This window comes from Syngnathus acus, chromosome 21, assembly GCF_901709675.1.
Source record: "Syngnathus acus chromosome 21, fSynAcu1.2, whole genome shotgun sequence".
In the NCBI taxonomy this organism is placed as follows: domain Eukaryota; kingdom Metazoa; phylum Chordata; class Actinopteri; order Syngnathiformes; family Syngnathidae; genus Syngnathus; species Syngnathus acus.
Window position 1 is genome coordinate 13,998,226 of NC_051105.1, and position 23,158 is coordinate 14,021,383.

Genomic DNA, 23,158 nt, shown 5'->3' on the forward strand with positions numbered 1-23,158 from the left:
CATTTTTTGTGTGTCAATAAATGTATGTGAAGATTCAAGGAGATTCAAGAATTTTTATTCGCCATGTTTGAGCGTGCCAAACAAGGAATTCGACTTCGGTACATCACAGCCTCTGTTCAACATTTAGGTGACTAACAACACTCAGGACGTGCGAAGATTAACAAATATTCTCAAACATCCCCTTATCTTAAACTCCCAGGAGGGCAAGGAAAAACTCAAAACTCCAACTAGGGAAAATGAGAAACCTTGAGAAGAGACCACAGATGGGAGGATCCCTCTTCTAGGATAGGTAAACAGCCGCCATGACGATCGAGGAGAACTCCCGTGGTGAATCGAACGGCCGGCAGTTTATGAAGTGTTTCTAGGAAAACTTTGCAAGACTCTTTCAACACCGTGACATCAGTACACCAACGTTCATTAATATAGAAACATAGACCACCTCCCTTTGATTTTCCGGTGAGCTCCGCGCTGCGGTCTGCACGTATTAGCCGAAACCCAGCTAGCTCCACGGCGTGGTGGGGGGGAGAATCAGTCAAGCCACAATTTCAATAAAGCACAGCGCGGCGGATCTGCTGAAATCCGTGTTCCTTGAAGTGAGAAGCAGCAGTTCGTCCATCTTGTTCGCCAGGGAGCGGACATTCGCCAGATGAATTGATGGTAGGGCAAAACGGAACCCTCTCTGCCTCAGCTTGACGAGGGCTCCGGCGCGTTTGCCACGTCGTCTTCGACGTGCTAGCTTGTATAGCACCGCCGCTCCGGCTAAAATCTCCGTCAAACAGTCTGGATCAGAGAAAACTGGAGAGAAAATAAATACCAGAAGAAGACTGTCCGATGTTTAACAGTTCTTCTCTGGTAAAAGTGATCTGGGATGGACAGCAGAGGACACAGAAAACACAAAATAAGACAAAGTAGTAGAGGGCGACTCACCGTGGCAGCCATCCGCGACGCCATCATGACGTCATCGTGAAACCATTTAAGTGCATATTTTATTATTAGAACATTAAATACCGTTTTTTTCCATGTATAATGCGCAAAATGTAACTAATTTATTGTCCTAAAATCTGGGGTGCGCATTATACATGGATACAATTTCTATTTTGTTTTTCTTTTTTTTTTTTTTAAGAAAATCATGGTACAACAATTTTTGAAGAAAATCTTGTCACGGATGGTTCTTTACAACGTCACTTTCCTCTCTTTTCATTTTAACCGAACTGATCGCGGTGGTGCCTTTCTGGGCAGTCGGAGAAATCCAGCCTAGTTAAGAAATCACCAGAAAGATCACCATGACAATTGTGAATAATAAATAAATAATTATTATATATATTATATATATTATTATTATAATAATAAATAATTGTGATAAATAACTGGAACATCACTCAAATATTGGTGATCCCGTTGAGAGTCTCACATATTTCTTCGCTATCGAGTTTGCTACTGCATGCGCAGTGATACTGACCGGCAGAATAACATCCGGTTGTTCCCAAAGATGATCTTTTTTCTGAAATAATTTTACGTTTACGGACTTAAGTAACCCGGCCGGGTCATACCAAAGACTATAAAAATGGGACCCATTGCCTCCCTGCTTGGCACTCAGCATTAAGGGTTGGAATTGGGGGGTTAGATCACCAAATGATTCCCGAGCGCGGCGCCGCTGCTGCTCACTGCTCCCCTCTCCCCCAGGGGATGGATCAAAATCACACGGGGATGGGTCAAATGCAGAGGACAAATTTCACCACACCCAGATGCGTGCGTGACGATCATTGGGACTTTAATAAAAAAAAAAATTAAAAATAGAAAAAAGAAAAATTTGGGTGCGTATTATACATGGGTACAGGCTTTTTTCCAGCATCGACATGCCATTTTAGGGTGCGTATTATACATGGGGGCGCATTATACATGGAAAAAACGGTAATCGTTTCAAACATGTAAACAATACACTAATAGTATAAATAGCATACAGAAGATTTTGTATAAATATTGAAAATACAAATATTATACGTGTGTGCGTGTTACATGTTAACAAGAAATACTGGGCAGGGTAACGAGTTTGCGGAAAGATGCTAATTCGCGATCGTGCTAACACGCGAAAACGGACCTCTAAAGGAATGTAAATGAACATTTGGAGCAATACTACATTGTCCTAAAGGTTAGACACGTGTGATCGTTCATTTCTCTTATTAGAAGACCCGCTTACATCGTCAATGACTCCTGTACCACTGTAACCGACACATGTACACGAACGTAAAACAGGAAGTGGTATCGCCTGAAAACGGCCTTCATAATAAATCACCCTACCTCAGTGGTTCTTAACCTTTTTGGTGGTACCGAACCCCATCAGTTTCATATGCGCATTCACCGAACCCCTCTTTAGTGGGGGGGGGGGAATAACATACAAACTCACACCAAATTACATACCTGGAAATCAATGTGTCTTCTGCTGTTGCCTTTGAGAGATCAGTTCAGATATGCGTGGCTTCACCTTGGCAAGTGCCACTCTCATGTCATTTTCACAGCAAAGTCTGTTCCTTTTCTTCGTTTTTATGTCCAGCATTGCTCACAAAGATATGTTGTAAAAAATGGTATAAAAAAATCCAGGGCTTTCTTAGCAATAACTGGATAATTGTTCATTTGTCAACACCAAAACGTTGAGAGCGTTGTTGTTCTGAAGAGTTGCTGTTGAACCTGGCTCTGCTGAATTTCAATGATTTCGTAGAGGAATTCATCATCTGCTGTTTCAACAGCAAACGTGAACGGCTGTCTCACCCATGCTGGATATGACTCTATTGTAGGGAAATATCCGTCGAGAGACTTTGCAAGCTCATCTAAGTGCGTGGCAATTGTTTGCTTCAGTTCCGTGGATACAGAAATATCTCCGATTCCAGACATCTTCGATCTTACTTGCACAGTCGTCCAGAAGCGGGAGGTTTGCGAAGTTATTGTTCTCTGTTCGTCGTTTCCATAACGGTAGCTTTTTTTGAAAAGCCTTCAGGTGTTCTTCCGCTTCCATGATATTGACTCCACCACCCTGCATCTGCTGACTGAGATGATTGAGAGCTGCGAATATATCAGCCATGTACGCTAAAATGAGAATGAACTCAGGATTTTTGAAGCAATCTGCATGGCAGTGTTGGTGCTCTTGCAAAAACAGGGCTAATTCCACACGCATGGCAAAAATTCAGCACCTGTCCCCGGGATAACCACCGAATATTAGAATGGAACACAAGTACCTCAAATTCAGAGCCCATTTCTTTACACAGCTCTCTGAAGATGCGGTGCCTCAGAGCACTTTTTCGCACATAGTTCACACATTCCACCACAGTTTTTAATACTTCTGCCATTTTTGGAGGTAAGGTTTTTGTTGCCAACGCATGCCTGTGCAGAATACAATGCGTCACAATGATGTGTGGTGCATCGGCCTTTACTAGCGCACCAAAACCAGACTTTCTTCCCAGCATGACCGGAGCTCCGTCCGTACAAACTGCAGAAACCATATCCCATGAAAGATTGTTGTCTCTGAAGAAGTCATCCACAAGCTTCTTCACATCGGCTGCCTTCGTTGTTGTTGTAAGAGGCTTACAAAATAAAAACTCTTCATTTATCATGTCGTCTTTCACATAGCGTACAAAAACAGCAAGCTGGCTTAGATCAGAAACGTCTGTGGTTTCGTCGAGTTGAAGGCTGAATTATGCCGGGCTTGAAATCAGATCCGCGACTACTTGAGCCAAGATGTCTTTACTCATGTCTTCTATTCTGTCACTGACGGTGTCATTTGAAAGGGAAATTTGGGATAATTTAACTTCGGCCGCTGTTCCGAGTATCAGATTCGCCATCTTTAATGCAGCTGGTTTCACAAGTGTTTCACCAATGGTGTGTGGCTTGCCCTGCTTTGCGATCAGGTAAGCAACTTTGTACGATGCTGTCAGGATCGGTTTGTTAACAGGTACAAATCCAAGAGCAGGCAGAATGGCCCTTTCATCGAATCTGGCTCTCTTCAGCCTGAATTCAGCAAGTGTTGTGTTCTTGTATTCCCCGTCTCCATGCAGCTTCAACAAGTGTTCCTTTAGTTTTGCCGGTGCAAGACTAGAGTTGCTCAACTTGGCGTTGCAAATCATGCAGATAGGACGTGCACTCCCATCACGTTCCGTGATACATGAGAATCCATGTTTTACATATTCGTCCGACCACTTTCTTCTTTTGCCCGACATAGTTAGTATGGATAAAATATGAAAGAAATCACACGACGTACGACAACAGTCACACGTTGACTACTGAGTACGCACTAAATTCCCCGCAGCGCTGATTGGCCAAGCAGTGTAGCATGATCATCTGCAGCCGGTGATGGCCAAGCGGGCCGTGTGTGTCATCACAAATTTACACAATAATTCAAGTGTGTCCGGACCTCCGCGGCGGGGGCTCTGCCGAACCCCTGAGATCGACTCACCGAACCCCTGGGGTTCGATCGAACCCAGGTTAAGAACCACTGCCCTACCTCAAATCAAAGCATGGCTGAATAACATAAATAACATGGAGACTTTTAACTCATACTGTAAATATGTTTATAGAACAACTTTTATTATTATATTTTTTTATATCAAGGTACAAGTGTACATACTGTAAATATGTTTTTAGAACTTTTTTATTATTATTAAAAAAATTCTATAACAAGGTACAACACTAAATATGTTTTTAGAACTCTTATTATCATAACAATTTTTTATAAAAAGGTACAAGTGTACGCACTGCAATTGTGTGGGCACTCCTTGCCTTCTGCTGGCGTGTGGGCAAGTTTCGTGCAATAATTCCTCAAATTAGAAGTTTTATTTTGACTTTTAAATTGTTTTTGGTTTGGAAAAAAATCCGCGATGTAGTGAAACAGCAATAAACGCACCGCGATGTAGCGAGGGATTACTGTACATCTGTTGGCACGTCATTATAAATCAAACAAAACTGTAATGGTCAGTATGCCTCCCCAGTCATGAACCTCACCGCACGTCACTGGTACACACACACACATATAATATATATTTATATATATTATATATACCGTAATCTTCGGACTATAAATCGCGTTTTTTTTCATAGTTTGGGTGGGGGGGGGCGACTTATAATAAGAAGCAACTTATGTTTTTTTTTCAAAAATTAAAAAAAAAAAAAAAAAGTGAAACCGCGATGTAGCAAGGGATTACCCTAATTTGAATTTCAAGTGACGTCAGCAGCGTGACGCGGCGTGGCGGTTGTTTACATAAAGGACAACGATTCGATCACGGGATGACAAAGGGCCCAACGTACTACCGGCATCATTAGCGGCTTTGTTTCTAAGTGACACGGAGGATGAAGAGTTTGAAGGATTTAAAGATTTGGAGTGACACAGAAGGTTTGAAAAACGATTATGGCTTTTACGCACGCCCGGTCCTACTCTACGGAGCTCTCTTTCACCAATCAATTGGAGTGACACAGATGGTTTTATAAACGTGTTATTTATGTAATAGTTTTATTATAACTCTGAATGTTACGTCAGGCCTGTTCTCAGCTCTTCGTTTGTGTTCATGTCCCGTTAGCATACCTATCGTTTAGCCTGTTGCTCGTTCATGTCTGTTCTTGGTGTTGGATTTTGTCGAATAAATTGCCCCCCAAAATGCGACTTATATGTATATGCTGTGGTGGAGCGAGTGAGCAGCACCAGATTCCTGGAGGTGCACATCAGTGAAGACCTCTCCTGGACCACCAACACTGCATCACTGGCAAAGAAAGCTCGGCGCTGCCTGTACTTCCTGCGGAAACTCAGGCGAGCAAGTTCTCCACCAGCCATCATGACCACATTCTATCGAGGCACCATTGGGAGCGTCCTCTCCAGCTGTATCGCTGTGTGGGGTGGAAGCTGCACTGAGTACAACAGGAAGGCCCTGCAGCGCATAGTGGACACAGCTGGAAGGATTATTGGTGCTTCACTCCCCTCCCTGAAGGACATTTACACCTCCCATCTCACCCGCAAGGCGACCACGATTGTGAGTGATGTGAGTCACCCCGCTCACACTTTGTTTGATCTACTGCCCTCTGGGAAGAGGTACAGAAGCCTGCGCTCCCGCACCACCAGACTCACCAACAGCTTCATACTCCAGGCTGTTAGGATCCTGAACTCTTTCCCCCCTCCACCCTCAACTGCATAACGTCCTGTACTTTTGGGCCACGATGGCTGCCTTGCACTACTCCTCCTGTACTTTTGCGCTATTATACTGACTGTCTGCTGTATGCACAATTGCACCATTTCCACCAAGTTGCTCTTATTTATTCATTGGTCTTATTTATTCATTGTATGTGCCTTCTTATTTTTACTTTTTGTATTGTTTACTTGAATGTGTAATATGTCTTGTCACCGTGGGATAGTAGGAAACGTAATTTCGATCTCTTTGTATGTCTTGACGTGAAGAAATTGACAATAAAGCAGACTTTGACTATGATATATATATATATATATATATATATAGAGAGAGAGAGAGAGAGAGAGAGAGAGAGAGAGAGAGAGAGAGAGAGAGAAATACACGTGCGCACATGCGAGAGCAAACATGCGTGCGCATGCACACTTGGTGAGCTATCTTTGAATTTGTGCGCAGATTTTTGTTTTTCGATGGTTTGATGAAACAAAGGTCTGCACGTGCACACAATATATTTATATAAGATAAGATAAGATAATCCTTTATTATTCCCTCAATGGGGAAACTCCTATGTTAGCAGCAGTACACTTAACATATACACACACACACGCATGCGGGGAAGGGGGTAAAAGATTTTAAAGAAGTAGAAGGTATATATAATTAAAAAATATGGACAGTGTATACAAAATACACAATACACAATATGCAGTGGAGATAAAAAAAATATTAGATAAAAAAAAATAGTGCAAGTGAAGAAAAAAAAATAAAATAAATAAATAAAATATCTACACACAAACACTGGGTCCCATTGATAAGCTCACGTGCATGTGCACCCTCACATGCGCTTATTAGTTATTTAAAAAAAAATCTTAATTGTATTCATTTCCATTGGGTGGTTCTAGTTATAATGGAGTGTACGTTCAAACAGACCAACAGCTATATAGTAACAATAAACATTGCGCACGGTGTTTTAGCTTTGACAGGTAGAGATTTGAATGTGGAAAACGTGCAAATCCTTTTAGGATCTTGGGAATCGCTGATAAGTTGCATTTACCTGACCACTATTACTTATGTTACCGTTTTGTTTTCAAATATCCTTTTCAAACAATTAAGTGTATAATAGTCCATTTTCTTTCTGTTCGTTGCAACTGACAGGAAATGGTAAGTGCAACTGCGGCAAATGTGAATGCCACCCAGGCTTTGATGGCTCAGCATGTCAATGCACAATATCAGAAGAGGGGTGTCGTACCCCGAATAATACCATTTGCTATGGCAGAGGGAATTGCAAGTGTAACCGTTGTGACTGTAAAAACGGATACCAACGTCCACATTGCCAGACATGTCTTGGTTGCCCTGATGCTTGCCAAATAAAATTGTAAGTAGTTTAATCATTGAGCAATTTTGAAGTTACTGAATTAAATGGACCATATTCATTTTTATTTTCTTTTTTTTTTTCAGAAATTGCATTGAATGCCTTGGCTTTGAATCTGGCCCTTTTAAAAAAAATTGCAGTATGGCTTGCAGAGATAGCCTTTTTCATGAAATGGTAGATCAGTTCACTATTTCGAGTATGCTGTGCCAGCAAAGGGACTCGAATGGGTGTTGGATCAAATTCAAGCTGGACCAACAGTTTGGAGAAAATAAGTACATGGCTGAAATTCTGAAACACAGAGGTAAGATCCCATGTAAATATATTCCATCTTTTATGTGGACCCCTACACAGTGTTGTAAAAGCCTCAGGTTATGTTTGTTTGTTTGTTTGTTTGTTTGTTTGTTTGTTTGTTTGTTTGTTTGTTTGTTTGTTTGTTTGGTTGGTTTGTTTCAGCTTGTACATTGTCACCATTCATCACAATTTCTTTTTATGCACTATTAACACATCACTTGCCGAAATGGGAAACATGTTGAAGCAAATCATCATCTTTTTCAAGCTTAGGAGCTCATAAAATCTTCTGTAGGATTGATGACCCTTCCAGATTGATGACACACCAATTGCCCAGGCAACTTTCAAGCCACGACTCTCATTTCTTTTATATCGGGAGCATAGGAACCTGCCTGCAATTGTAGATAATACAAACATAATAGCAGATACAGACATAATGACTCACAAAACATTTCATCATGATGACATGTCATGTTAACCCTGGTATTGTTTTATCAAGGAACTCTTCGCTTTTCTTTTAAAGACGGTCAGATTCGCAGATATCTTTTTTCTGTTTGACACCTCCAACTGTGACTTTGCAGTGTGGTGTCAATCTGTTGTTACTCAAATATCAACATTCCTGTGAGACAAAAATTATCTGGCCTTAGTTTGAATACACCTTGCACATTATCCGGCAGCATCTTTTTGGAAGATTTGTCCATATTTAGTCATGTAGTGTGTTTGATGAGATCACGAAGCTTGAGTATGTCAGCATTAAGTAAAAGACCATCCATCCATCCTTATGCTTGAACATGGTGTTCATTATGGACAATCCATGTTGAGCACAGAAGTCCAGTCATAGAACACCACTCGGATTCTGATCGGGGGGGCCGTTCTTCCCAATCACGCCCTTCCAGGTCTCACTGTCATTGCCCACGTGAGCATCAAAGTCACCCAGCAGAAAAATGGAGTCCCCAGAAGGAGCGCTTTTTCCAAGGACTCCAAAAAGGGTGGGTCCGCTCAGCTGCTGTTTGGTGAATAGACCCAAACAACGGTCAGGACCTGTCAGCCCACCCAGAGGCGGAGGGAGGCTACCCTCTCGTTCACCGAGGTGAACCCCAATGTGCAGGCGCCCAGCTGGGAGGCAATAATCATGCTCATTACTGTTTGGCGCCGCTCACCATGGGCAACCTCAGACTGGAACAGAGTCCTCTCAAGAGGACTGGTACCAGAACCCAAGCTGTGTGTGGAGACAAGTCCCGACTATATCTAGTCAGAACTTTTCTGCATAGCACACCAGCTCAGGCTCCTTTCCTGCCAGAGAGGTGACGTTCCACGTCCCTAGAGCCAGCTTCTGTAGCCGGGAATTGGACCCTAAAGTCCCCGCCTTTGGCCACCGCCCAGCTCTTTCTGCACCCAACCCCTTTGGCCCTCCCTCAGGTGGTGAGCCCATGAGAAGGAGGATGACCCACGTTGCCTTTTCGGGCTTCACCTGGCTGGGCCCCATGGGTGAAGGCCCAGCCACCAGACCCTTGCCTTGGAGCCCCACTTCCAGGCTTAGCTCTAGAGAGGGGCCCCGGCAATCCGCGTCCGGGCAAGGGAGATTTGAGTCCATTCTTATTTATCGAGTAAAAGTCAAAAGGTAAAAGATTATTTGTGTAGAAAGTTTATAGTGTGAAATTCTAACTGCAGATTTTTGTTGTTTGAAGAGCGGTTCCAGTGAGGTTTTATAGGTATGTCCTGTCACGGCCCTCCCCTGCCTGTTGTGGGAGGCTTTCCATGGCAGGCAGGGGTGGGGCCGACTGAGTGGTGACACGTGTGCTGTTAAATTGTTTGTGCAGTGCTCATTCACTCTCTCTGCTCTCTCCTCCAGCAGATAAGACTTTTGGGGTTTTGTCATCAGTTCATCTTCCATTCCATTATCCTTGATTTACTCATGTCAACACATTCGCACCCACACATTCATTTGCATTCATGCACTGCATACAACACTGATTCTTACTCACACTTATTATCATTATTGTTTGTAAAATAAACCATCTTGATTGGCCTAAACCCTCTGAGTTATTTCCCTAAAGTTAGTTTTGTTTGTGTTGTGATTTGCCGTCGAGCCAGGCTTGTTACAGTCCCAAAACCTCTGCACAATAGTATAGTAGGTGTTGTTCTATTAGCGCTGAATTGTTGACATATTAACTTTATTCTGGAGCCTCTGTTGGACAGAGATGCTTTATGCTAATTTCTTGTGTAGTTATAAAAAATACAGTTTTCATCTCAAGAGATAATCTACTTTGACTTCCAAAATTTTATATTCATAAACTCTTTCAATGGTGTAGCAGTTAACGAATAATTATATTTCCTCGTATAAACTCTTCTTCCTAAAAGAATTTTGTTTTTGAGAGGGTTAATTGACAATTTATTAATGGTGAACTATGTCAATAGATTAGAAATTTCTCTATTTACAGTAATCATCCAGCGGTTTACAGCGGCGAAGTGCCATACTGGTTAGCATGTCCGCCTCACAGTTCAGAGGTTGCGGGTTCTTTTCCACCTCCGACCCTCCCTGTGCCTGCGTGGGTTGTCCCCGGGAACTACGGTTTCCTCCCACATCCCACAAACATGCTTGGTAGGCCAATGGAGCACTCCAAATTGCCCATAGGTGCGAGTGCGTGTGTGAATGGTTGTTCATCTCTGTGCCCTGCGATTGGCTGGCAACCAGTTCAGGGTGTCCCCCGCCTACTGACCGATGACTGCTGGAATAGGTTCCAGCACGCCTGCGACCCCCGTGGGGACAAGCGGTACAGGTAATGGATGGATGAATGGATCAAGCGGTTTTGGTCAGCTCCAGAGCAGGAATTATTGGTGTCATCCGTAAACATTACTATTTTGAGATTTTCACACACATTCACATTCATTAGTCTGTCATTTATACACAATATAATTAATTTGGGCCCTAAACCTGACCCTTGATGGACCCCACAGATGATGTCCAAACATTTTGACCACTTGTTCCCCCTGAGGGACAATCCCGAAGACCCACTGTACAGAACCGTCACTGGGCAGATCAACAGCTTCAGTGACAGGCTGTTGACACCATCTTACTCCACAGAAAGGCTGAGGGGTTCATTCCTTCCCCATGCCGTGAGACTTTTTAACTCGTTGCGGGGGTTAGGGGCGCGTTCACAGTCATGACACTGTTTATTGTTTATTTATTTGACTATTTAATTATTAATTATTATTATTAACCTATTTATTTAATTTAATCAGATCTATTCTCTTTCTCTCTTTTGTTATTGTTTTTATCGTGTCTGATGATTATGTTGTCTATCTGTTTATTTATGTATTTAACTGCTGGCAATTGAATTCCCCCCCGATGATCAACCCCCGACCGACTGATCTACCTACCTAAAAGCTTTTCTTAAGTCTGAGAATATTAAAATATTATTTAATTTTTTGTCTCGGGCCACGTTGATGTTTCAATGTAATCTGTAAGTGCGTATACAGTTGAATCTTGAAACCATATTGATTATTACACAATACAGTCAAACCTCTGCATAAGAATTTAATTCATTCCGGGACCTACTTCGTATGTTAAAATATTCGTATGTTGGATCAAATATTCCCATAAGAATACACTGTAATTCGTTTAATTCGTTCCACAGCCAAAAAAACAACGATAACTCCTTAATACTGTGTAGCAATAAAAAACAGCAATAAATCAAATGCATTATATCAGAGAGATGTAAAAAGAAATAAATTACAAAGAGATAATCAATAAAAAGGGGTTTTTATTGTCACTGTACCTTAGAGACACAGAGATGTGTTTCGTAACTTACTGTAACTCGAAGGCGAGCGTCTGGTGGCCGGGCCTTCGCCCATGGGGTCCGGCTGGGCACAGCCCGAAAAGGAAACGTGGATCCCCCTTTCCATGGGCTCACCACCTGTGGGAGGTGAGCAAAGAGGTCGGGTGCATTGTGAGCTGGGCAGCGGCCAAAGGCAGGGACCTTGGCGGTCCGATCCCCGGCTGCAGAAGCTGGCTCTTGGGACATGGAATGTCACCTCTCTGGCTGGAAAGGAGCCCGAGCTGGTGTGCGAGGCAGAAAAGTTCTGACGAGACATAGCTTGCCTCCACACACAGTTTGGGTTCCAGTACAAGCCATCTCGAGAGCGGCTGGACTCTCTTCCACTCTGGAGTTGCCCACGGTGAGAGGCGTCGAGCAGGTGTGGGTATACTTATTGCCCCCCAGCTGGGCGCCTGCACATTGGGGTTCACCCCGGTGAACGAGAGGGTAGCCTCCCTCTGCCTTCGGGTGGGGGGATGGGTCCGGACTGTCGTTTGTGTCTATGCGCCAAACAGCAGCTCAGAGTACCCACCCTTCTTGGAGTCCTTGGAGGAAGTGCTGGAGAGCGCTCCTTCTGGGGACTCCATCGTTCTACTGGGTGACTTCAATGCTCACGCGGGGAATGACAGCGAGACCTGGAAGGGCGTGATTGGGAGGAACGGCCACCCCGATCTGAACCCGAGCAGTGTTCTGTTATTGGAATTCTGTGCTCGACACGGATTGTCAATAATGAACACCATGTTCAAGCATAAGGGTGTCCATGTGTGCACTTGGCACCAGGACACCCTAGGCTGCAGTTCGATGATCGACTTTGTAGTCGTGTCATGGGAATTGCGGCCGAAGGTTTTGGACACTTGGGTGTCACCACCTGGTGGTGGGTTGGCTCTGATGGTAGGGGAAGATGCCGGTCCGACCTGGCAGGCCCAAACGTACTGTGAGGGTCTGCTGGGAACGTCTGGCAGAATCTTCTGTCAGGAAGAGCTTCAACTCCCACCTCCGGCAGAGCTTTTCCCACATCCCGGAGGAGGCGTGGGATATTGAGTCAGAGTGGTCCATGTTCCACGCCTCCATTGTTGAGGCAGCTGACGGGAGCTGTGGCCGTAAGGTTGTTGGTGCCTGTCGTGGCGGCAATCCCCGAACCCGCTGATGGACACCGGCAGTAAGGGATGCCGTCAAGCTGAAGAAGGAGTCCTATCAGGCCATTTTGGCCTGCAGGACTCCGGAGGCAGCTGACAGGTACCGGATGGCCAAACGGAACGCGGCTTCGGCCGTTGTTGAGGCAAAAACCCGGGCATAGGAGGACTTTGGCGAGGCCATGGAGAATGACTTCTGGACGGCTTCGAGGAAATTCTGGTCCACCACCCGCCGTCTCAGGAGGGGGAAGCAGTGCACCGTCAACACTGTTTACAGTGGAGATGGCGTGCTGCTGACCTCGACTCGGGACGTCGTGAGTCGGTGGGGAGAATACTTCGAAGACCTCCTCAATTCCACCTACATGCCTTCCATTGCGGAAGCAGGGCCTGGAGACTCTGAGGCGGACTCTCCAATCTCTGGGGTCGAAGTCACTGAGGTAGTTAAAAAACTCCTCGGTGGCAGGGCCCCAAGGGCGGATGAGATCCGCCCGGAGTTCTTAAAGGCTCTGGATGTTGTGGGGCTGTCATGGCTGACACGCCTCTACAATATTGCGTGGACATCGGGGACAGTGCCTCTGGATTGGCAGACTGGGGTGGTGGTTCCCCTCTTTAAGAACACCCTCCGTTCCAATTACAGGGGAATCACACTCCTCAGCCTCGCTGGTAAGGTCTATTCAGGGGTGCTGGAGAGGAGGGTCCGTCAGGAGGTCGAACCTCGGATTCAGGAGGAGCAGTTTGGCTTTCGTCCTGGCCGTGGAACAGTGGACCAGCTCTACACCCTCGGCAGGATCCTCGAGGGGGCATGGGAGTTCGCTCAACCAGTCCACATGTTTTGTGGACCTGGAGAAGGCTTTCGACCGTGCCCCTGGGGGGTTCTGTGGAGGGTGCTTCGGGAGTACGGGTTGCAGAGCTAACTGATAAGGGCGGTTCGGTCCCTGTATCACCGATGCCAGAGTTTGGTCCGCATTTCCGGCGGTAAGTCGGATTCGTTCCCAGTGAGGGTTGGACTCCACCAAGGCTGCCCTTTGCCACCGATTTTGTTCATATTTTTTATGGACAGAATTTCTAGGCGCAGCCGAGGCGTTGAGGGTGTCCGGTTTGGGGACCTCAGCATCGCGCCGGTTTGGGGACCTCAGCATCGCGTCTCTGCGTTTTGCAGACGACGTGGTGCTGTTGGCTTCTTCAAGCCGTGATCTCCGGCTCTCACTGGAGCGGTTCGCAGTGTGAAGCAGTCGGGATGAGGGTCAGCACCTCCAAATCCGAGTCCATGGTTCTCGGTCGGAAAAGGGTGGAATGCCCTCTCAGGATCCGGGATGAGATCCTGCCCCAAGTGGAGGAGTTCAAGTATCTTGGAGTCTTGTTCACGAGTGAGGGCAGGATGGAGCGCGAGATCGACAGGCGGATCGGTGCAGCATCGGCAGTAATGCGGACTCTGTATCAGTCCGTCGTGGTGAATAGAGAGCTGAGCCAAAAGGCAAAGCTCTCAATTTACCGGTCGATCTACGCTCCTACCCTCACCTATGGTCACGAGCTATGGGTCGTGACCGAAAGAACGAGATCCCGGATACAAGCGGCCGAAATGAGTTTCCTCCGCAGGGTGTCCGGGCTCTCCCTTAGAGATAGGGTGAGAAGCTCGGTCATCCGGGAGAGACTCGGAGTAGAGCCGCTGCTCCTCCACGTTGAGAGGAGCCAGGTGAGGTGGCTCGGGCATCTCATCAGGATGCCTCCTGGACGCTTTGCTGGGGAGGTGTTCAAGGGCATGTCCCACCGGTAGGAGACCCGTGGACGACCCAGGACGCGCTCGAGAGACTATGTCTCTCTGCTGGCCTGGGAACGCCATGGGATCCCCCGGGATGAACTGGATGAAGTGGCTGGGGAGAGGGAAGTCTGGGAGTCCCTCCTAAAGCTGCTGCCCCCGCGACCCGACCCTGGATAAGCGGAAGAAAATGGATGGATGGATGGATGGACTTTCTATTGTATTCATTTTTTTTAATCCAACTTGCATAACATTAACTTAAAACCGACTTAGCTTGTTTATTTTTTATATTTTTTTCTTTACATCTTTGATTACATTCCAAAATGTATTGTTATACTGCTTGTTCGGTTGTAAAGAACTTATAATATTCCTTCTTTTCTTTTCTCAAGAGATTAACCATATTTCAATCTTCATATCTTGCAGAGAATTTTTCAGAACTATCCTTTAAGAATTGTTTTCATAGGTTGGTTTGTCTGCATGACACACAAAAGAGCTGCTCTCTTTTTTACTAATGTCTTTGCCCAAAGCTTTGATTAAGGGGCATTGTTTATCATAGAGCTGAAGCAATGTTTTCAGAAAACATTCCTAATAGAGTTTTCCCCACTCTACCTTTTATACAAGAACCACACATTTTACACTTGGAACCAGAGAAAGCCATCATCACCCTGTGTGGTACAGAGGTGCTTGAAAGCAGTCTGACTTTAATCTCTTTTGAGGAACTATTTATTGAGAGAAAGCTGGTGTGGAGGTGAGAGGTAACAGGTCATCTCTGCAAATTGGTTTCGTCAGTGAAGAGGGTCTTATCTCTTTGGTTTACAAAGTTGTGTAAACAGATACTGGTGGAGCATCTTTAGACAACAAGCTAAGCAAGAACGTTTGCACAACCTTGGAGAGTTTCAACAACTCAAGGGAATGTGGAAAGTTTCAACAGTTAATGATTTTAGTTTAACATTTCAACATAATCATACGATCCCCTGCCTGCCACCGCCTTCTTGCCTGCTTGGAGTAGTCGCGAGAGAGGCGGAGAGGGAGGGGTAGGGCGAGAGGAAAGGGCTGCTCTTCTAACACGCACGCACGAAGAATGAACAAAAGAACCCCAACCCGACACGACTCAGCAGCAAATTGACATCACGTGACAATAAGGCCGCCCCATGCCCACCGAACAAATTTGAGATGGAACGGATTGAGCTAGAAAATTGGTGGGTTTTTTTTTTTCTTGAGGGCGCTCGTGCGCCCCCACGTAGATTGCGCCCTGACTACCCCAACTACTAGTTCATCTCTCTCTCCGGCCACACATCCATCCTCTCCCCAGTTACACAGGGGGTCCCCCAAGGCTCAGTTCTTGGCCCCCGCCTATTCATCTGTTACCTCTTTCCCCTTGGTAATGTCATCCGCAAACTCAATCTGGACTTGCACTGCTACGCTGATGACACCCAGATCTCTATACGCACCACACCACACCAAGCCAAAACCCTCCCCTCACCCACTTTGAAACCTGCATCTCTACAATAAAAACATGGCTGACCCACAACTTTCTCAAACTCAACAGTGACAAAACAGAGCTCCTCCTCATAGGCACTAAATCCTCCCTTAATAAAACTGGATCCATCACGCTCACCATTGACTCCTCAAGCATCACTCCCTCCCCTCTTGCACGCAACCTTGGCATTATTTTCGACCCTACACTGTCCTTCCACCCTCATGTTAGCTCAGTTGTTAAGACCTCCTACTTCCACCTCCGACGCATCGCCAAAATCCGGCACTGCCTCTCTCTCCCTGCCGCTGAATCCCTCATCCACGCCTTCATCTCATCCCGGCTTGACTACTGCAACACCCTTCTCACTGGAATCACTGCTCACTCACTCTGTAGACTTCAACTAGTCCAAAACTCTGCTGCCCGCCTCCTTACCCACACCCGGTCCTGTGAACACATCACTCCTGTTCTCCACTCTCTTCACTGGCTCCCCATTAAGGAGAGTATCATCTTCAATACTCCTCCTCACCTTCAAAGCCCTTCACCACCTGGCTCCCACTTACCTATCCGACCTCCTTGTCCCCTACCGCCCCAACTGTCCCCTCCGATCCTCCAATACTTCACATCCGACAGTCCCAAAATCTAAACTCAAATCCTTCGGCGACAGAGCCTTCTCCTGCACATCACCCCGACTCTGGAACTCTCTCCCTCAGTCTGTCTGTGACTCACCCACACTCCCCATATTTAAGTCCCGTCTAAAAACGTACCTCTTCTCTCAAGCCTATGCCCTCCCCTACCCATAACTGGTTTCCTCTTCTTAACTTTATCCCATTGTCTCTTCCCCGTCCCCCTCCCCTCCTGTATATCTTTGCCTTGTTCCCTGTAAGCGCCTTTGGGTTTTTGAAAAGCGCTATAACAATTTAATGAATTATTATTATATGCTTTGCTCCAGACTGTCCAGAACCACCCAGTGTTGCGGCTATCATCGGAGGTTCGATTGCATCCGTGGCTCTCATTGGCATCTTCTTGTTAATGCTGATTAAGTTGCTTATCTACGTGAAGGACCTGAAAGAGTTCAGGAAGTTTGAAAATGAAAAAAAGAAATCCAAATGGGCAGAGGTAAGACAGTTTGATTTAAATTTTACATTACATTGAATGTTTTGGTAATTTGACAGTTGCACTATGTGATTTAAATATCATTTCAACAAAACTTACCATATTTTCCCGTTTATTAGACGCGGAAAAAAGTCTTAGATTTTCTTCAAAATGTGCGGCGCGCCCTATCATGCAGTGGTCCCTATGTGTGTTGTTGTAAGGCGGACGTATTAGAGCGCCATGAGAACATTAAAGGGGGAAGTGTGGGCGGGGGAAGTGTGGGGGTGGATTGTAGAAAAAAGAACAGGTACATGCGTCATGCAAAACATCGTTATGACAACAGTGAAAATGGCAAAGAGACACGCTTATCAAGCACAGTTCAAACTGAAGGCCATCAGTTGGATTATGTTTGTTATGTCTTCATTTGTGATAGCCATAGTATTCTTTTGTTCAGACAAGTTGCAAGGTCTTACCTTAGTAGCTTTTCCTGACAGTTTCGGCAGTAACTTCCGCCTTCATCAGAGAGTGAAGGCCATCAGCTACGCGGAGGAGCATGGAAAGCAGCAACGCGAGCAGAAGAAATAGAAATTAAACATTTTCAAGGAGGTTTGTCTTGGTACTTTCGTTTCATGAAACGGTGCCATTTTTCCATCCGGACCAGGACTACGTTGGCGCAGCAACTTCCAGCGGATTATAATGAAAAGCTTTCTTTCGCTCCTACTGCAGCAAACGCATCGCCGACAAACACATCCAGCCCAGCCACATTACCAACATGGACGAGGTGCCGCTCACTTTCGACATCCCGGTGAATCACACTGTGGAGAAGAAAGGGACCAAGACGATGGCGATACGCACAACGGGATACGAAAAGTCTTCTTTTACTGTTGTGCTTGGCTGCCATGCTAATGGACAGAAACTGCCGCCTATGGTGATTTTTAAGAGAAAGACTTTGCCTAAAGAGAGGTTTCCAGCAGGAGTCCTCATTAAGGCAAATGAAAAGGGCTGGATGGATGAGGAAATGATGACTGAGTGGCTGAGGGAGGGGTATGTAAGGAGACCAGGTGTTTTTTTCCACGCATCACCATCGCTGTTGATCTGTGACTCTATGCGTGCCCATCTCACAGCCGATGTGAAAAAACAAGTGAAGCAAATGAACGCCGAACTTGTTGTCATTCCGGCAGGCACGACAAAACAACTCCAACCGCAGGATATCGGTGTGAACCGGCTGCTCAAAGTAAAGGTGCGAGCGACGTGGGAGCAATGGATGACCGATGGATAACCGACAGAGAGCATAGTTTCACTGAGTGGAAGGCAGCGCCGGGCGAGTTACGCCACAATTTGCGAATGGATTGTCGATGCTTGGGCTAACATGTCTGCTGGCACTGTTGTTCGAGCGTTCGTAAAAGCCGGCATCATATCCGAGGAACCACACGGCACGGAAAGTAACTCTGACAGTGAAGAAAGTGAACCTGGCATGTCTGTTGGAGATTTAGCGCTGCTGTTCAATTCGGAAACAGAGGACGAGGACTTCGATGGGTTTAATTGATGACCATTACCGGTAATGAAAATGTGAATACCAAACTCAGTTTTGCTCCCGCTTCATTTTTAAATACGCACACTTGTATGCTTGTGTGTGTGTGTGTGTGTGTGTGTGTGTGTGTGTGTGTGTGTGTGTGTGTGTGTGTGTGTGTGTGTGTGTATGCGTGCGTGCGTGCGTGTGGTTGTTGTTGTGGTTGCCACGAGACTGTTAAAGAGGGAAGTGTGGGCGTGGATTTGCCGTGCACCCCGTGTGGGGGTGTGGGGGTGAAGACAGGTCAAGTTTGGTTAATTATTACAGGTTACATTCCAACATAATCATAGGACCAAACTAATCTATCAACCCTAACAGCTCCCGCTTCATTTTTAAATACGCACGCGTATACGTTGCCATGAGAACGTTAAAGGGGGAGGTGTGGGCGTGGAGTTGTAGTGCGCCCCGTGTGTGTGTGTGTGTGTGTGTGTGTGTGTGTGTGTGTGTGTGTGTGTGTGTGTGTGTGTGTGTGTTTTTAGCGATGGGGCCAAAAAAGGATCAGGGAACGGCCGATGCTATCGAAGAAATTAAAAATCAACTGAAAACTCTGGGAACTCTGGAAAAAAAAATCAGCAGAGAACTCTGGACATTCTTCAAGAGACTGGAGGGGAGATCAGAGACATTAAGAGGAGTATAATGGAAACTCGATTGATTGGATTAGAAACCAAGATGGAAGAAATTGCACTTCTCGAATGCCATGAAAGACCATCTGATAAAAATTCTCACTAGCAGAGTAGAAGATATCGACCAACAATATAAAATTAATGATGCTGGCCAAGGCAAATGTGGATTTCTGTCGACTTCTTCCCAAACGGGGGCAACTGGAGTTAGGGTGAGTGAAAATCGTGTGGTACTACTGAGATTTATAAATATCAAGCACAAAGTTGCTCTACTGAAACAGGGAAAGCCTCCTGTTCATCCGATCCTCCATGCATCCCGCAAGCTTGTCGGCAGTTTCCGCGCTCACATCTCTGGGGCACAGGTGAATTTCAAATGTGGAATATTCTAAGAATATCATTGCTGTTCTGCATTCTGAACCCACTTAGCCAACTGCCTACTGCCCGATGACTGCTGGGATAGGCTCCAACACGCGGTATAGAAAGCGGTATAGAAAATGGATGGAATATATCTTAATACAAATTTTCATCAAATACAGTGATTTGCCACCAGTGTTCCCTCTAATTTTTCAAGTGTTTGTGCAAACACACAAGCTCCCTGTGCACACTGTGGACCACTGTGTGCAACATGTCAGGGTTTTCCAAACTATCTTGATCGTATGATTATGTTGGAATGTAACCAGTAATAAATAACCTAGCTAGATTAGCTTTATGCTTATGTTGGAATGTAACCTGTAATAAATAACCTAGCTTGTCCCATCCTACACAACGTCGTAAAACACCCCCTGCTATGCTTTGACTAGAGGTCAAGGGCTTTCTCTTCTCTATCCAGTCCACTGTCACCCCCACCCTGTTTCTCTTAATAAAAATGCTCTTGCAAGAGGCCAGAGTCAGACCTCATTCGATCGCTGTACGCACAAGCGAGGAATGACTCTCCACCTGCAGGTGTCTAAAAGGACTTAATTGTCTCCCGTGTGGTTCTTGCAAAATAAGTTAGAGTGAGCACCACTCTAACACAACACCAGATCAATCAATCAATCAATCAATCAATCAATCAATCAATCAATCAATCAATCAATCAATCAATCAATCAATCCCTCCCTCCCTGTGGACCACTGTGTGCAACACCAGATCCCTCCCTCCCTCCCTCACTCACTCACTCACTCAGCATCCTCCAGTCCTTCCACACTGACATGAACTGTCCAGTACGACGGGTGCACTTCTGAGCCCTTTAACATCCGCTGCGGTGTCAAACAGGGATGCGTGCTGGCACCCACTCTGTTTGGGATATTCTTCTCTCCTCCTCCTGCGCCAAGCCTTCGGAACATCAACTGCGGGAGTTTACTTACACACCAGGACAGACGGCAAACTATTCAACCGACTGAGAGCCAAAACCAAGGTCAGACCATTCACCATTCGGGACATGTTGTTTGCTGATGATGCAGCATTGGCAACACACACTAAGGAACAACTGCAGATTCTCCTAGACCGGTTCAGCCAAGCATGTCAGGACTTCAACCTGACCATCAGCCTAAACAAAACCAAGACAATGGGCCAGGGGACCACTGTCCCACCCTCCATCACCATCAACAACTACACACTGGAAGCTGGAAGCAGCTTTATCTATCTTGGGTCTACCATCACCTGCAATTTGTCACTCGATGCCGAGGTCAGCAGCCGGATTGGGAAAGCAGCTTCTACCTTTGGAAAACTGACACCCAGAGTATGGCAGAACAGCAAGATCACCATCCATACAAAGGTGCAAGTGTACAGGGCCTGTGTCGTCAGTACACTCTTGTATGGCAGCGAAGCCTGGACTCTTTATGCACATCAAGAGAGAAGGCCTAACGGGACAGGATCACAGACAGTGCAGTCCTGGAGAGTGCACAGCTCCCCACTATGCTCTCCCTGCTGAAGCAGTGGCATCTCCGTTGGCTGGGCCATGTCTGTCGGATGGAAGACGGTCGGATGCCAAAGGACATCTTATATGCAGAGCTAAAATCAGGCAAAAGGCAAGTAAGCTGCCCACTGCTCCGCTACAAGGATGTCTGCAAACAAGACCTCAAATCCTTCAACATCAACGCAGCCACCTGGGAAGACGTCGCCCAGGATCGCCACAAATGGCAACAGGCCACCCTGGCTCAACATCGAGAAACGAAAAGGAAGTTGAGGAAGCAGCAAGCCACCATGCCCCCACCTTCATCGGATCCGGCCCACACCTGTAACATCTGCGGCCGTGTCTGTCTCTCACGGATTGGACTCACCAGCCACAGCAGACGCTGTGCAAAGAACACCTAACCTCCAGACACAAGAAATCTATGGTCTTTCGAGACTGTGATGCCGATGAGTTGATAGGCAGGAACAGGTGTGGGTGATTGACTTAATGGAAGGGGCGTGGCTGTGAATGGTATCCATGGTGATTGAGTGACGGAGTACCGGCTGGTGACAAGTGGCACGGCATATGACAGCACCAAAACAATTGCACCTGCAATTACAGAGATAGGTGGCAAAGTGTTGACACAGGGGTGCACACATTTTTCATTCTCTAATATGCATACATTTTTGAAAATGATTTATCATTTTGATCCCCCTTCTTAATTGTGTGCTGATTTGTAGGTTAGTCATAAAAAAACATTAAAAAAAAAAGAACACTGAAGTTTTCGATTGTGAAGTTATAAAAAATTATTGATACTTTTTCAAGACACTGTAGGTATATAACTTATTGGTGACTGCCCTGTTCTGTAAAGTTTCAACACTTGTGAACCTGGCTTAACATTGTCACTTCTCTGTTTTAGGCGGACAATCCACTCTTTCAGAATGCTACCACTACTGTGACCAATCCAACGTTTACTGGAGAATGAAAATCAGCCACAGTATCCTTAAAGCAACACAAAATGTGTTGCACCAAATGAAAAAAAAACCTGCAATATGTTTTTTAAATCTAGTGTCTGAACCAAAAGGTTCCCCATCTGAAAATCTATTAATTTAAGGAAATGGTATATTCTGTTCATTTACAAATGAAATTAAATTGACTAGGTAAATTTGCAATTTGCTATTTTAAACCACATTTGATTACTTTTTAATTACTAAACATAGCTATGTTTACATGATCATTTGTATTTTGTTCAATTAAAAGCATAATGTCTCTGAATTTACTGCAGATTAAATACAGCCATTTAAACTGTCATCTGTTTGTGACTCCATCCATTTTCGATACCCCTTTTGCTTTGAAATCATACCTACCTCTCACACCTACCAAAAACAATCTCTTACATGCACCCGGAAAGCTTCTCACTCACACAAGATCTTAGAGTGTTCCTCACTCTAACTTCTTTGCAAGAACCACACGAGAGACAGTTTGGCCATTTTGCAAGCGGAGAAAGCCATCAGCACCCTGTGTGGTACAGAGGTGCTTGAAAGCAGTCTGACTTACGCCTCTTGCAAGGGAATATTTATTGAGAGAAAGCAGGGTGGGGGTGAGAGTGAACAGGTTTCGGGGGTCACCTCTGCAACCTGGTTAATCAGTGCAGAGGGTCTTAGCTCTTTGTTTTACAAGGTTGTATAAACAGAAACAAGTGGAGCATTTTAGATAACTAACTAAGCAAGAATGTTTCCACATCATCTGGAAAGTTTCAACAACTGAATGTGGAAAGTTTCCAGAGTCAAGGAAAGGTAAAAGGTTTTAACAAAGTTGATGATTCTAGTCTACATTCCTACATAATCATATGATCACAATAATTTGTCAACCCTAACAGAAGTCATGCTCACATTCCTCTTATGCTGCATTCACATTAAAGTTTCTGGCGACGCAATTCAATCATAGTTGACAGAGTTTGTGCGTGCTGGCGCGTGTGGGTGCAGAGTGGTGCGTTTGGGATTG

The 23,158-nt window shown here is 45.4% G+C and overlaps 1 protein-coding gene across 6 annotated transcripts in view; it reads left to right on the top strand.

The window, feature by feature from the left end:
• itgb2 (integrin, beta 2) overlaps nucleotides 1–22,465 on the top strand; it is a 134,358-nt gene extending 111,893 nt beyond the window's left edge. For 3 of the 6 annotated variants that reach the window (XM_037280630.1, XM_037280631.1, XM_037280632.1), the window contains 4 exons: nucleotides 7,311–7,530; nucleotides 7,614–7,828; nucleotides 16,949–17,115; nucleotides 22,074–22,463. In XM_037280630.1, the coding sequence (XP_037136525.1) occupies nucleotides 7,311–7,530; nucleotides 7,614–7,828; nucleotides 16,949–17,115; nucleotides 22,074–22,139 (668 nt within the window). In that variant the 3' untranslated portion in view covers nucleotides 22,140–22,463. Of the gene's footprint in view, nucleotides 1–7,310; nucleotides 7,531–7,613; nucleotides 7,829–16,948; nucleotides 17,116–22,073 lie in introns of all 6 variants that reach the window. The other 3 variants (XM_037280634.1, XM_037280633.1, XM_037280635.1) reach the window with 3 other exon arrangements.
• The last annotated feature ends 693 nt before the right edge of the window (nucleotides 22,466–23,158 follow it).